The sequence below is a fragment of the Colletotrichum graminicola genome, assembly GCF_000149035.1.
Source record: "Colletotrichum graminicola M1.001 genomic scaffold supercont1.13, whole genome shotgun sequence".
NCBI lineage: Eukaryota > Fungi > Ascomycota > Sordariomycetes > Glomerellales > Glomerellaceae > Colletotrichum > Colletotrichum graminicola.
In genome coordinates this window covers 768,509-783,669 of record NW_007361017.1, presented here as the reverse complement: position 1 = coordinate 783,669, position 15,161 = coordinate 768,509, and the positions used below count along the sequence as shown (strand labels likewise).

The following is a 15,161-nucleotide window of genomic DNA, read 5'->3' as shown; positions in this document are numbered from 1 at the left end:
GAATACTGCATGGTAACCGTATTATGCGGACTTACCCGAAGATCAGATAGATCATCTCTTGGCCAGACTGCGCCTGTTCCCTTTGTCATGGGGAGGTTGCGATCTTTTTGGGCTCATGATTCCATGACGAAATGGCATGATAGTTATGAACTTTTCAATTCAAATCAGCCTAGGATGGTCTGTTGCAAAATGACTTGGTTCTTCCCGGACTTCTGATTCCTAGCCTAGAAGCACCTATCTATATCTAGCTTTGATCCTGACTCTTGGGCCTGACACATTAAGGCCCGATACAGCCTGTAATGCAGCAAACATGGTATAGTAAATGATGGGTAGGTAGTTCGTCATTCATAGGGGCTCCCCGGTTCTTCTGCGTAAAAGATCCACTCAATTGAATTTCCCTTCTTCCCACCAGCCACGGTATGCAACGCCTAATAACAATTCGCCTGCGGCATCATGGAACATGCAGTCCTCCCCTCTTCTACCACTCCGAGAAAGAAAACGAAACAGACTTCAAAAGGCCTGAATGAACTGTCTCAGCCGGCATGCCTCGCTTGGCCTCCAAGTGTTTATATTGCGTGATCGCGGCGGCCGTGGGCATTGCTCGTGACCTGTAGTAATTCCACGCCCATTCCAACTCGTTTACAAGCACCGATCCCGCCTCTGCTTCACCTCACACTCTGGAAGTATTCGCCGAGGCCGTCGAGGTCGTCTTGGTCTTCCTCCTCGAGGGTTGGTATACGTCATTGAAGTTCATGGCAACACCGAGGAAACGCATGTCCACGTCAGGCTGATACGCTAGATCGCCTAATAGGATCTGGAGGCGGGAACGGAACGTGGCGCCAAGCTGCCGCAGACGGTCTTGGAGGACGGGAAATTCTGACGCAACGGCCGGGTTCTCGTCCTCGCCGTCCACGCCCGGCTCCGACGGCTTCTTCTGGTGACGGGCGCTGCGGGCCGACATGCGCATGACGTCGGCCTCCTGCCGACGCGTGAAGTCTGAGACGCTCCAGCTGTAGAGGCCGTCAACAGAGTCGCGGTAACTTAGCATGGCGCGCAAAAGGTCGCCGAGTTGAGAAAGGTAAGATGTCCGATCATCTTCGCCCGTCGCCATGTCGGCGTGACGGCTGCGCCGCGCGCCAAGGAGGCCTTTGTGGGTGATGTCATTGAGGTAGCGAGTATGAGCCTTGATGAGATCGTCTAGCGTGCATCCTTCGCGATGAACGCGCTTCTGGAGTTCGTTCCATGATGACTCGATGACCTCAAACAGGATGTAGTATTGGAGTTGGCCGATAAAGTGAATCATCTCCGCAAGGATTCCACGGGTTGACTTCCAGGTTTGTACGACGACTGGGTCAGAGTTCTGGAGCACCCCACGCGAACCTGTCATACACTTGCGCCAAGTCGAGGCCAGGGCAAACTCGACACGCTTAATGCGCCACAGAAAGTTGAAGACTTTGAGGTATTGTCGGTTGCCCCAGTCCGTAACCACGACATCCACTGGAGCATCAACTTTGTATTCTAGCGTGAAGCAGTCCCATCCAATGTCGCCGTGCGATAGCTGAAGCATGCGAGCGTCGAGACGACGAAGAACCTCAGGAGAGTCGTACTGCGCGTTGGAGCCGCGGATGGCATGCTCGAGCTGCGCTGTAAGGGTATGTCGGTATTGTGCACCAGCAGGACGGTCGAGGTTCGCGGCGAGAGATTCCATAAGAAGAGCGATGAAATCCCCTTGTCCGAGAAGGATATAATTCTTCAGGGCCTGAAGATGTTCAAAGAGGTGGAATTTGTTCGCCATGAGGTCGATGAGACGCTTCATCGTCGTCTTGTACGCCTCATCAATCCAAGCCTCAAGCGTGGCAGTATCACCGTAACGCAATTCCTTTGAAGCCGCCTTGGAGTAGTCCTCAACCCATTGTGAATCACCGCAGCTGTGTCTGATGAAGTTAAGAGACTTGCCAATGAGGAAGACCTTTTGGGCAAAGTCCTGCGTGATGATACTAGGAACCATGTCCTTGTCGATCTCATACTTGTCTTCCCAAACACTGCTACCGCCTGTCTTGGGCTCATCCGTCTGCTTCTGTTCCTTTACAAAGAACTCACAGAAAGGGTCGAGAAGCTCACCATCATAGATCCACCTACGCAGGATGTCGTAAAATGGGCGAGTGACATGGACAAGCAGCCGTTCAGCAAACGCTGCTACCATGGGATCACCATGAGACGATGAAAACCCGTGGATGAGAGAAATGAGCTGGCCGCCTCGTTTGCTCTCCGACTCTTCGGCGATGAGACTCATGAGTCTTAAGCCCATTGTAGCCTCCCGTGTCCATACCACACATCTTTTCAAGGTTACACCTGCCTTTCCAATGCCACCTCTTGGAGCAGATTCATCTAGCGAAGACAGCGCCCTTCGAATCTGGCCTTCAAGACTCGCGACCAAACTGAGGTATGACCGTAGCTCTCCACCTATTGCAGCTCGGATACTTTGCCTCAGCAAACCTTGCGCAGGGGATTTGACGAAGACGTCGAGGTTCCGATACAGTAAGGAGGGCTCAGATACTGTATGCAGGAGCGAAATGATCGGCGATGGTAATGTCGGAGGCAATGTGACAGTGTCTGGTTTCGAGAAGGGCAACGTTGTCGATGACAATCCCTGCAAAGTGAAGGGAAGGTCCCGCAAGAGAACTGTCTCGGAGGGCTCGATCTCGGTGTAATTGTCGGCCAGCAGCGTCGACTTCAAAGCAACCTGTCGCTTTTTCGCGTCAGACTCCTCCAGCTCCTTTTCATTTTCCTTGTCCTTATCTCTTTCATCGACCGACTTGTTCTTGGGATGTTTCGGTGGGAGCTTCTTCAGTCCCTCGGGCGCAAAAGCGTCGTTGAACTGCTCTTCTTCTTGTCTTGAAATCGGCGTGGAGTTTTTGGAGGATTGTTCTCTCTCGTGTTTCCTAGATGGATCGCGCTGCGTTTGCGAAGGGGGGTTTGGCGGAGGCAGAGGTAGTGGTTCGTTGGGGTCTGGCGAGTCGGCGAGCTGGTAAAGGAGGTACAGGATGGCCCATTTCTGGCCCAGCACAGGTAGAGATAGAAGGCGTGTGTAGAGGTTTGAGAAGCGCAGCGCTTGTGTCGGGTTGCTCTGTATGAGCTTCCTCTTTATCAGATCTGAGGCATGGTTGACGTCCGAGGAGATAGCGGGGGACGCGGGGCTGCGGGATGGCTTCGGTCAGTGATTAAGGTACAACAGAGCAGAGGAATTGTATAACCTCAACAGCTTCCGAGACTTACGCTTCCAAGACTGACTTAACCAACTCAAAGCAGTTGTCGTGTCGCTCTTGGGCGGCAGAGTCGTCTTCGTGGGGATCGTTGGGTATCAGGTGTGCGATTAGGCTGTCAACGGCGCTGGCAATGCGATGCTCGCGGTTGGCCGACATGATGGCATCGCTGAGGACTGTTCAGACTCGGAAATGAGGAGGAAGATGAGGCTTTCTCGAGTAGAGTCCACAGAATGAATAGGCGGGTCTCTAACTCGAGGAGAGAATGGCGAGAGTGAGGCTTCGTCGTCAAAAAGGACTTCAAAGTGTGTATCCGTAGCGAATGCAGCCCACTGACCGACGCGCCGGACGCGACTTCACAGTGTTGCTGATGCCAATTGCAAGCAGTCCACAGGGGGCATATGGGGAAGTGGTCAAGGCGCCTCGCAAAGTACCTTGAACCCTCCGGCACCGCACAAATCGCGTACCTTCCTTGGTCTCCTCTACCTCTATTTCTTTCCCAGGCTCGGTCCTCCCCTGGCATTTGTCGTCAGACAAAATTTCCATTGACAAAGCAGTGCAGCAACTCTCAATCGCATCCCGTCTTCCTCCACTACCCGCAGTCGAGAGAGACCGAGACAGACCCCGACTGCTGGACCTCACCTCCGACCTTCGCCATCACGCCAGCGCCCGCAACATGCCCCTTTCATCAAGATAATACCGGCTTCGAGATCGCATCGTCTTCCTCTTTCGTTTTCTGCTGCTCATGAACATATTATTCGCCTTGCGCCTAGTCCTGCCTGCCATTGCTGCTCTCGCGCACGCGACTGTCGCTCAGATCCACTAATACGCCTGGCGACGTGATCTGCCTCTCTGGCATCCCGTCGTCGCAATGCCCGACATCGACCCCGCGGCCTTGAGCAGCCGCCCATCTGTAAATATCTCAACGCCGACGTTGTCTGCCAAGTCCATTACTGTACAACCTCCCGGTTCCCTCAAAACTTCCAAAACAAGCCAGATCATTCCGGCCCGCATTGACCTTGAGCCGCTGTATACCGCTTTGAAGCAGAACATCGGCTCCGAAGCATGGGTCGTATACAAGGAGTCAACGACAGAGTTCCTCATCGGTAAGCAACCCACGAAATTGGCGCATTCTCTTCTCTGATTAGTAAACCCTTTATCTAGGTCGGCTGAACCAGACCGAATACTCGGAACGAATCGATCCTATCCTCGCATCCCCCAATGGCGAAAGGGAACACCTCCATAACCAGCTAATAGCCGCTATTTACGGCAATGTCACGAGAGAGATGCCCGACCAGGGGCTTGCCCCCTGGGTTAGCGCTAACGACAAGCCGACCGCGCCTGTTGGCAGTAAGCCTGTCTCTGGCGATGCTGCAGAGCGTCGACTCAAGGGCGATGTCATGCAATTGCCCACCAAAGACCGTCGGCGCATTAAGGACTTGGCTTCTAACGATGTTGGTTTCCATCCCTTTCTCTTCAAGCCACACCTTTCTGATAGTGATTCTATACAGTTCGATCCTCACGAGACCCTTTCCAACGTCTTCCTCGAAACCCACAGGCGACAGTCCAAGCCGGCCGAAGTCCCGCCCAGTGCTGGAGGCATTGGAGGCATCAACAAAATGAGTATGTGGAACCAAACATGACCTTGTCTTCGAAAGCCAACGCTGACCGGAATGCAGATTTTGACTTGGAGATTCGCAAGCGCTTTGCACAGCCATTGGCCGTGGAGTCAGGCGAATTCCCGGATGCCCCTGTAGTAGAAGGTAGGATGCTGCCTTTCTGCTATGAGGCAGGCCTCACCAATGGTCATGTCCAAGAAGCGCCACACTTCATGTCTGTCGCGACAGAAACGTTCATCAAGGAAGCCCTAGCTGCTATATTCTCCAAGACGAGGAGCAATGGTCCGGGAGAGGGCGGAACCGCTGGTTTCGGCGCCGGTACGCAATGGATCCAAACCCACAAATACCGGCATCAACTTGTGAAAGAAGAGGATGCGGCTTTACGAGGCGAGCTTACCCGTGATAAGAGCGGTCTGTTGCCAATCGAGTCGAAAGCCGCGAGCGAGCGTGGTCCTCTTGGTATGGCAGACGTACGAATCGCACTGGAGATGGCAGACAGCGGCCTGGCACAATTTCCCATCATCAACACGGCAATATCGTATGGATATCGTGAAGGAGAACTCGAAAACTGGCATGATTATACCTGGCTCCCAGGTCTTGAGCCCAGTGGAACCAAGGAGGCAGATGTCCCCGATGTCAAGCCACTGGCTGTGGAGCAGCTGCCGAACGGACACGTCGACGAAATGGAGATTGACTCGGAGCCATGGTGGGACGGCGCAGATCCTCAAGATATGGGCGCGCTTGATTCCGTGCTAGATTCGTGTCTGGCCGTTGGATCATAGTATGGGCGACGGCCAGAACGACCATCGTGGGCTTGTAAGAGAGACGAGCTCTACTCGAAACGCTTCGTTCGGGGTATTCACCCTATATTCAAGGATTGGGGACGCTTGTGGGGCTGGACGAAGAAGCATATTCAAGCTCGACCCCAGAGACACAACGGCGGGAAAGGTAAATAGGAGGGTTATTTTGCTGCCTTTGGATGTCATACCCATCCAGCATAGCCCCATATCAGCATTGGCATCAGGAAAGGCGTCGTTGGCTCTTTTTGTTCTTTGGTCGTTAGGTCTTTTTATTTTTCTTTTGGCTACCCTGACACGAGAGGTAGGAGGGGGGGCGTAGTTGTGCATGCTCTCAACTTCATCATGGAAACAAAGGAGGCGTTCAAGGTTCTTTAGCGAAGGGAGGGTTCTGTACAGTAAGGACGATACCCGATTGCTCGCTCTTCATGGGCCTCACAAGTATGGAAAGGTGGCGAATAGGGTGATTTCATTTAGCGGGGCTTTATAGATGACTTCATGTAACATATATCACAAGCTTCGTCTGTGTGTCATTTGGAGTTTCAAGACTTCGCACCTGCTTCTAGAACTGGCATCCTGTTTTGAAGCTATGTGTGTCATTTTTTCTTGGAAATGCGACTGGATCTAGTAAATACTAGTTGCTTGTTGCTCGTCGTCATCGTCTTTCTACAGCTTCGAAACTGGATCGCCAACTTCCTTCTTGGCCTTTTCTCTGAGGATATTTCGCAGGATCTTGCCGGACTGGTCGAATTGTTAGTCTGCCTGCTTCGAAGGGCGGAAGCAATACTCACAGGGTTCTTGGGGATGGCATCTGTAAACGCAACACCGCCCCTGAGGCGTTTGTGCTTAGAAACTCGTTCCTCCAACCACTTGGCGATCTCCTCGCCAGTGGAATTAGTCCCAGGCGACCGTACAATGTAGGCCCGGGGGAACTCCTCTCCGCTAATTGTAACGCCGATGACGGCGACGTCGGCAACGTCCGACCGCTCGAGGAGAAGTGCCTCAAGTTCGGCAGGGGCAACCTGGTTTCCCTTGACCTTGATAAGCTCCTTCATACGATCGACGATAAAGAAGAGACCGCCCGTCGCGTACTGGTCGACGTATGCGACGTCACCGGTGCGCAGCCAGCGGTTGCCCTCGGCGTCCGCGATGATGGTCTCCTCGGTCGCCTTGGGTTTGCCCCAGTAGCCACGCATGACAGTCGGGCCCGTGACCCAGAGCTCGCCAGACACCTTTGCCTCGGTAATCTCTTGACCGTCCACGCCGACGAGCTTGGCCTGGTAGTTGGGCATGAGCTCGCCAACGGAGGCGCTGCGCACAAGTCGCGCCGTATCCCAAGTCAAGGCAGAGCAGGTGACCTCGGTCATGCCCCAGCCCTGGCGAACGATAAGATCGTCCCTTTTGAGGACTCGTTCCGTCTGACGAGCGACGTCGGCGGCGAGAGGCGCGGCGCCGGAGCCGACGACCTCGAGGCTACTGAGATCGAACTTTACGGTAGCGGGGTTTTTGGCTAAAGCGACCAGGATGGGCGGGACGGTAACGAGATGCGTGATGCGGTAGCGCTGAATGTAAGTGAGCATTTTGACGAAATCGAAGTTCGGCATGATGTAGACTGGGATGCCCTGCTTGGCAAAATTTGCGACGAAGTACGTCTGAGCATAGGCGTGGTAGAGAGGCAGGAAGCAGAGACCGACGGAGCGAGCTACGAAGGCTTCATAGTCCTTTTCCAGAGCTGACACCTTGACGACGCCAGTCCCGTTTGCGACGTAGCTATAGTGAGATATCTCGACGCCCTTGGGCACGCCAGTTGTGCCAGAGCTGTAGTTGAGACAGCACGTCGTCATCTGGGAGTCGGAGGGCTCAACCCAATCGAACTTCTCGGCCTGCACCCTAGGGGCGACCAGCTCGGTCCAGTGGCGGGCACCACCCCGCGCGAGGCTCTCGGGGTTGCTCGAGCCAGGGATCGTGGTGTCGAGAACGAAGACGTTGCTCGCAGGCATGGAGACTTGCTTCGCGGCTTCCATCGCAATGTCAAAGTTACCATCGGCAGTGAGCATGAACTTCGCCCCGCTGTCCGTGAGCTGATACGCAACCTCGCGGGTAACATAGCCCGGGTTAGCACCGGTGAAGATGCCGCCGGCCATCAGCACCCCGAGAAAGATGACAGGGAAGAAGAGGTTGTTGCCCGAAAAGAGCAGGACGCGGTCGCCGGGCTTGAGACCCGCAGTCTGGAGGCCGATAGCGATCTGCTTGGCCATGAGGCGGTAGTCGGAGAAGGTCAGGTAATGGGTGTCTGGTCTGTCGGCGTCATAGAAAGCCTTGCGGTTGGAGAGGGGGTCGAAGGAGGACCCGAATATCCATGTCTGCAGAGAACAGTTCGGAATAGGTTCCGACCATCGTGATTTGATCGGCATATTTGCTGTTCGCTGGGTTGTTTCGTCTTATTCTAACAGTAGCCACACACTTAGGTATGAAGTTCGAAGTCGAAATAAGTGGCAAAAGCGACTTAACAAAGATTGTTGTGCTGGCACGTCGGGGCCTAGAGCGGTTGGTAGATAGAAGTTCTTCTATAGCCCATATACCGGGGAATCTGGACGAAACCTCTGGCCACCGCGCTATGCCCGGCCAATGGCTACGACTTTCCAGCGAAGCCATGACTTGCAACGGATTCATCCAAACCGTGAGGGAACGGCGCCGTCGTGACGTGGGATCACCGCATCAAACCCCTGTTGAATGCGGGGATAAAAGCTGGGGAAGAGACGAGCCGAGGTACGAGCTGCCAGAAAGTTGGGGAAGGAGGGGAGAATTAAGAGAAGGGACGACTACTCCTAATTCCCAAAAGGGTTTGCAAATCGCTTCGGTGTGCTCGAATTTGCCGGCGAAGCGTCACACCATTTGCTAGGAGAAGGCCTAGAAGGCGTATTCATAGAGAGAAAGAGGCGGGCGAAGTGGAGGTTGGATGGAGGTTCCGGCCCCAGAATCCCGCTTGTTTAGAACCTCCAAGATGGGGTGAGCGAGAGTCCATCGGGAGCTCTCGATATCGTTGATTGGGGCCCCGGGCGGCGAAGAAACAAAACACTGAAGTTGGCACTAGTGTAGAGCGTACGCAAGGCAAATGGAACGACAGCCCGTCCACGCTGTGTTCCCCATGAACCTGCACGTGAGCAAAGATGGCAATACTCCCTGATTGGCGGCTCTTGACCGTGCTATCGGTGTCCCCAGTTGGCGATCCGATATTGTGTGCTAGACGATCTATTCGGGAGGACACCCTGTAATCAACGATTTGGTTCGGTCTTGAATTTGGCGTTGGCCTGAATGACGTCCCAGTTTACCCATTGACAGGTCCTCGTCTTAAAGCAATGTTTTACATTTTGAGCTGTCCCCGCCCGAGGTAGAGCTCGGTTGTATGACCAGTTAATTGGATGGCCAACATTGGATTTACCTCGGATCGTTTGTATTGCTCTTCGACTCGCTCCGTACCCTAAACCAATGCTCACCTGGGCTTCTGCAGATCGCCAAGGATCTTGTATAATGAAGTCTGTTTGCATGACTTAATGGCTAGCAACCAAGGAAAGCCTTCAATATGGTAGACGTAATATTCGTACTTTACCTGTCAAACCTCGAAGATATAAACCTCTAAGACATAAACCTCTAAGACATAAACCTCGCAGATATATCCGTAAACCTTGCAGATATGTAAAATCGCTCTGTGATCCACCGACCTTCCTCTTCGCGCACTGCCCCCGGGATTCCCTTCTCGTGCATACAAAGTTGAATCGATTCGCTCCCAGGTAGTATGACCTCGACTAGACGAGATCATGAAGATCCGAAGCTCTTCGATCAGGTGTTCTCATTTCTCACCATCTGACTGCCGAAATGGCATTTGGACCAAAGTTAGGTAGTATTGTATCGGCACTCAGTAAACAGGGCGTGCCGAAAGACATATTTAGTGACGCAATGCATCATCAGCCAATGCCAATGGCGATGATATGGGGCTCGTGATGTCCCATGCTCCTTTCGTGTTTAGATGCTAGTTCTTGGAGTAGAAGTGAAATAATGAGTGCCTAGGTAGTCGTATCAACCAAACGCACGACCCTATGCATAACGTGCAAAAGACTTATGCAAATCTTCCATGACGCTCACCCGCACACAAGCGCCTCTTGTGCATCCTCCGTCCCGCTGCATTACTTAATCAGGTCGTAGCCGGATCGACCAATCATGGCGATGCATTACCCAAGCAGGAGCTCACGACTTTTGAACTTCCCGAATCTAACGGACAGCACAAGATATCCGCAAATCAACCACCCCGTCCGCCCGCTCGCCCATCGTCAATTGAGCAGCCGCCACACATCCCTTGCCATGGCTTCCAGACTCTCACCCCTTCTCTTCAGATCAGCCCTCCGCTCGGCGACGTGTCGAGCGGCGAGGCCCCAGTTCCGCGCTTTCTCCCTCACAGCCGTCCGCCCCAGCGACACACTCCAAGTGGTGAGCACCCCTTCGCCTCTGCCGCCCCCGCTGTCAATTGCTCGCATGGCGAGACGCGGAAGCAATTCCGACACGCGAAGACAGCCCACTTCCAGTCGTTTCGTGGGGGGCAATCGCTAATCATGATTCGCGTCCGAAACAGCACCGCGACTCCCCCAAGAACAACGCCGACATCCCCTTCAAGTTCTCCAAGGAGAACGAGGCCGTCATCGATGAGATCCTCAAGCGCTACCCGCCGCAGTACAAGAAGGCCGCCGTCATGCCCATCCTCGACCTCGGCCAGCGTCAGCACGGCTTCACCAGCATCAGCGTCATGAACGAGGTCGCCCGCCTCCTGGAGATGCCCCCTCAGCGCGTTTACGAAGTCGCCTCTTTCTACACCATGTACAACCGCACCCCCGTCGGAAAGTACTTCATCCAGGCCTGCACAACTGTGAGTTCAACCCTCGCTATGGGAATAGGCACTACTCTTGAAAGAACGTCTTCCCCCCCCTCCGAGAATGCCATGGCCGAGCTGCAGTTGGGAAGCGACTGCAACCTCGTGATGTTGCCGGGCTAGGAAACAGAGAAAATCACAATGTCATCTTTCGGAACAGGGAGTCTCTAACATGCCATCCACAGACCCCCTGCCAACTTGGCGGCGTCGGCTCCGACGTGATCGTCAAGGCCATCATCGACCACCTCGGCATTAAGCAGGGTGAGACCACCAAGGACGGCCTCTTCACCCTCCTCGAGGTCGAGTGCCTCGGCGCCTGCGTCAACGCTCCTATGGTTCAGATCAACGACGACTACTACGAGGATCTCACCCCCGAGACCACTGTCCAGCTCCTCGACGCCCTGAAGGCCACCGCGACCGCCACCGGCGGCGCCGCCGCCGCCCAGGTTCCCAAGCCCGGCCCCATCAACAGCGGCCGCCAAACCTGCGAAAACAGCAAGGGGTTGACAAACCTTACCTCGGAGCCATGGGGCCCCGAGGTGACGCGGAGCGACTTGTGAGAATGGCCATAGACGGGGGAAGGGGCAGAGGAGGCGATAAGAAGGCTTGGCGTGTGCGCGGAAGTCGTGGGAGAACAAGACCCTTCCACGAAAGGGTCGAGCGAACGGGATAGAGCCGGAGGATGGCCCGGTTTGTATATAAAACACTGTGTGCTGTATTCGAAATGCATGGGAGAACGTTTTAGAGCTTCATGGTTCTCTTCTGTTCCTGCGCCCGAGACCGCGGACAATCACCCTAAGCTCATTTTGTTGCGGGCGTAATGATCCTTGCCATCGAACTGTTACATGTATGTCGCTTAACCCAAAATTTTGCAGCGTCTTGATCGTTTGGGGGGGGAAGGGGGGTTATGTTACTACTCTAAACAGCGCCCTTAGAGACAGTGTCTCACTCGGGGAGCCTCAGAATCCAGCCATCTTTCAGTCTTTTATTCTCGGAGCTCAGTCCTCCCCAGACAACAACGCCGGCCTCTTCCACATCTCCCATTGGTGCCGTGGCGAACCACCCGCGCGGCTCCGGCTCGCCATCATCATTGTCGTCATCGTACGGCTCCGTCACAAGTCTCGTCCACTTGCCCTCGCCCGTCGGCCGGCCAATGGCCTGCAACATGGCGTCCCGCACGCTGGCGGCTGTCATGCCGAGAGGCGGGACCTGGAACGCCCACACGTCGTCCCACATTGCGCCAGCGCCGGAGTGGCCATCCGAGCTGGGTTCACGCTCGCCCATAATGAGCAGTAGGTACTCGCGACCGCCACCGACAGTGATAGCCTCGAGTCCCGCTACGCTCCTATTCCCGGGCCATGCCTGACCCGGAATGAGGTGGATTTCTTGCTCGCCGGAATTGGCGCCCTGGATGATGCTCTGCCAGCCGCCGCGGCCGTGGACAGCAATTTCGCCCTTGGAAACGCCGTCGTCGAATGTGTCCATCTCGAGGTGGATGAAGTCAAGTTGCCCACCAATCTCACCCTTGCCATCAAACCCGCCGAAGCGGAACAGGCGGCTCTTGCTGATGGCAATAGCGGCGCCACCGCGCGCGGGACCGGGTGCCGAAGGCAGCTGGCTCCACACGCGGGATCGGACATCGAAAGCCCACAGATCACTGGTGCGCTCACCGTCGGCGAGGCAGCCAGCGTGCACGAAGAAAGTGCCATATCCGTCATCCTCTTCGTCAGTGGCATTGGCGGCAGCGTGGCCAACGATGGGGGCTTGAGGGATGCCGACCTCGGCGCTGTCTCCTTGTGCCCATGCCCTCCAGGTCTGCTTACCACGCGCGTGCTTGGGAGCGAAGTCGCGCGGGCGGTCAGTCGCGGCAGCTGAGTGGTAACTGCGCGGTGATGGCATTGGCAGAATGGTGACTCCAGGTGCGGGCGGCACGGGATCGAGGAAGGACCAAGTGTTGGTTCGAGTGTCAAAGACCCAGACGCGACCCTTTTCTTCGAGAGGTTGCATATCAGGCCCTCCGCGACCTCCAAAGAGGAAGATACGACTGCCGATGACAGCAGTGGCATGACCAACACGGGGAGCTGGAACGTCCCCGAAGGAAGGAGCCTCGGGAAGAGCGGGGCCTTTTCCTTTGTCCAAAGCAATACCCGACGATGTGCCTTCTTGGCCGCCCCCAACGGGAGAGTCATTTCCGCCCTCAATGCCCGGAGAGGCAAGGGAAACCTCGTCGAGAAGCTGCTCCTTCTGCGCGGCCTTCTCCGCGAGGTCCGGAGCTTCGGCCGTCTCTTGCACCGTCTCATCGGTCTTTTTTTCGACGGGCGGAGTATATTGTTTCGTAGGAGCGGACTTGATCTTGTAGTAGTCGGCGCCAGCACTGTTATACGGCAGCCTGATGACGTGGACATCGTTTTCGACCGGCTCGCGGGGGATGATCTCGCCGCCGAAGACGTAGGCAGTGCCGTTGACGACGTTGACAGTGTGGGACGAACGGGCTAGGGCCGGCACGTCGATTCGCTCCCAGGTGGCCTTCATAGTCTTGGGGCCTGCGCCGCTCGATAGAGATGGCCTCTTCACGCTGGGCATGTTGGGCATGGCGGGGAGGTTCTGGGGCAGGGATTGCAGGATCTCGGTCGTCCGACGCTTGAGAGCTCCGAAAGACTCCATGATTGCTCAAATAGGTTTTTTTTTTGGCGTCAGAAATAATTATAGTAATAGTTGAGGGAAAGAGGAAATCAGTGGACGGGATTGCGTGAGGATGAGGTCAATTTTGTGTGCTGACAGCTTGCTGATGGTCAAACCGAACGAACGTTAACGATATGACGTAGCAAAGAAGCAATGCTAACCTCGACCCGGGGGAGGGGGGGGGGCGTAGGGTTTTTGTCGGGCTGTACCTAATCCTATAGGCAGGCAGCGAAAACAAGCGTCGGATGCGGACGGAGATGGAACGAGCAACGACGAGGAGAAAGCCGTTGGTTCCGCAAGATGGAGATACTTTTCTTGTTATGGGATGGAACAGAGAGAAAGAGTAAAAGAGGAAAACATAGTCTTCCCGATAGATTGCATTGCTACATAGTAAGGCCTCCTCTTCCTTTACCTTCCCTCGTATCACTCGGCGCTTGTTTTCAGCAGCTGCGGGCTTTGTACTTTGAACGATGGTGTATTATGGCTCAGCTTGCAGTGGGAAGCGGGGGCGCAGGCTTCCCAGAGCTCCCGCTGTCCTATCACAAGCTTCGCAGCGGCCGGCGCACATGCCTCCAGTGGCACCCGTCGCCTGTCGCCCAGTGGTTTGGGTACCTTAGTCGTCGTCGGTAGTGCTGTTGGTGGGGTACCTGCCCAGGTAGGTATACCCGCTCAGTCCGTCGACCTCAAAGCAGGGCTTTAGCTTGCTCCTTCGGGGTCTTACCGGACTCTCCGAAGGAAGACCATGATTCCCCTTCGCGCAGTCGACGGCGACAGCGATAGTACCTAGATAGTCAGCAGCAGCGCTGAACTCAGCCGTCCCATCTATACTTGGCTTTATTGCCGGGGAAACATCTGGTTGGCAACCGCCATGCCAGGAGCACTCAGTTGGCCATTGACAGCGCCGATCCGACGCCCAATGGAGAGAAGCCAGCGGTGCCACAACACGGCGCACGACTCAGCAGACGTCCCTCGCCGTGTCACAATCCCACCTGTGCCCCTCAATAATGATATATTGGACACGTTGATCCCCAAACATGAGACGCGGCCCTCAACAAGGACCAATATAACCCTCTAGACAGACATCTGGACTATCTACAGAGCCCGTAACCTTTGCCGGTATTATCCTGAATCTCACGCAACTTGCTCTTTCACAACATTGCCGTCGTATCGCCTCCGTCATTTCCGTCCGCGGATGGGCGGAAACCCATTGATTCGCCATACATCGACCCAGGCAGGGTATTCGCACGGTACGGTAGTATGCGATTCTTCGTAAGGCCTCTCCCGGTTGTCGGACTGGCTTGACCAGCTCCGACTCCGATATTGCGGTAGGCACACGGCCCCACCCATATCCGAGACCCGCTCGCCGTCGCCGTCGCCGTCCGGGTTTCGGTGGGGATGGCCACGACAAGTACCACAATTTGGAGCACTGCCAGATATGCGGCCTCATCTTCCGTCACGGGGCGGCTGACGACGCCGTCTCGGATGGCCGTCCAGTCGTGAACCAGGAAACCCGGCCGGATCCGATTCCCTGCCGCCGCAGTGTCGACTTCTTATCCGTCATGATGTTCCCCTCCCCTAGATAGCCCCAGGACCGCTTCAATGCTGGTACGGTTTGCCAGTCTACAGCTTCAACTCATCCACCTCGTTGAAGCGCATCATCCGAGAAGCTTGTGCAACCGAGTTGAGATGAAAGACCAATGGCGTCTTCCCGCGCCCCGAACACGAGACCATATGGTGCAGCTAGCATGCAACAACGGAAGACTACGGCCAGAATGGGAAACACCCCATAAGCCACCGGCCGCAGAGCGTCGTGGCGCGAATCCATCCCTCAATCCCTTCATGAGGTGAGACATCTCCTGCGGATGTCGTCATGATCCCG

The 15,161-nt window shown here is 55.2% G+C and overlaps 5 protein-coding genes across 5 annotated transcripts; 2 read left to right on the top strand and 3 right to left on the bottom strand.

Moving 5' to 3' along the window:
• Positions 1-670: 670 nt before the first annotated feature.
• On the bottom strand, positions 671-3,422 carry GLRG_04287 (Spc97/Spc98 family protein; the record flags this gene model as incomplete). Its single annotated transcript, XM_008094972.1, has 2 exons — positions 671-3,197; positions 3,277-3,422. 2 exons carry the CDS (start codon positions 3,420-3,422, stop codon positions 671-673), a joined length of 2,673 nt encoding a protein of 890 aa, XP_008093163.1.
• Positions 3,423-4,134: 712 nt separating this feature from the next.
• Positions 4,135-5,664, top strand: GLRG_04286 (uncharacterized protein; the record flags this gene model as incomplete). Its single annotated transcript, XM_008094971.1, has 3 exons — positions 4,135-4,369; positions 4,428-4,886; positions 4,943-5,664. The coding sequence occupies 3 exons, from the start codon at positions 4,135-4,137 to the stop codon at positions 5,662-5,664; spliced, it is 1,416 nt and encodes a 471-aa protein (XP_008093162.1).
• Positions 5,665-6,345: 681 nt separating this feature from the next.
• GLRG_04285 (AMP-binding enzyme) lies at positions 6,346-8,093 on the bottom strand (the record flags this gene model as incomplete). The annotated part of the gene is made up of 2 exons (XM_008094970.1): positions 6,346-6,420; positions 6,471-8,093. 2 exons carry the CDS (start codon positions 8,091-8,093, stop codon positions 6,346-6,348), a joined length of 1,698 nt encoding a protein of 565 aa, XP_008093161.1.
• A 1,945-nt stretch (positions 8,094-10,038) lies between these two features.
• On the top strand, positions 10,039-11,160 carry GLRG_04284 (respiratory-chain NADH dehydrogenase 24 kDa subunit; the record flags this gene model as incomplete). The annotated part of the gene is made up of 3 exons (XM_008094969.1): positions 10,039-10,164; positions 10,307-10,597; positions 10,786-11,160. 3 exons carry the CDS (start codon positions 10,039-10,041, stop codon positions 11,158-11,160), a joined length of 792 nt encoding a protein of 263 aa, XP_008093160.1.
• A 385-nt stretch (positions 11,161-11,545) lies between these two features.
• Positions 11,546-13,264, bottom strand: GLRG_04283 (kelch domain-containing protein; the record flags this gene model as incomplete). Its single annotated transcript, XM_008094968.1, has 1 exon — positions 11,546-13,264. One exon carries the CDS (start codon positions 13,262-13,264, stop codon positions 11,546-11,548), a length of 1,719 nt encoding a protein of 572 aa, XP_008093159.1.
• Positions 13,265-15,161: the final 1,897 nt, after the last annotated feature.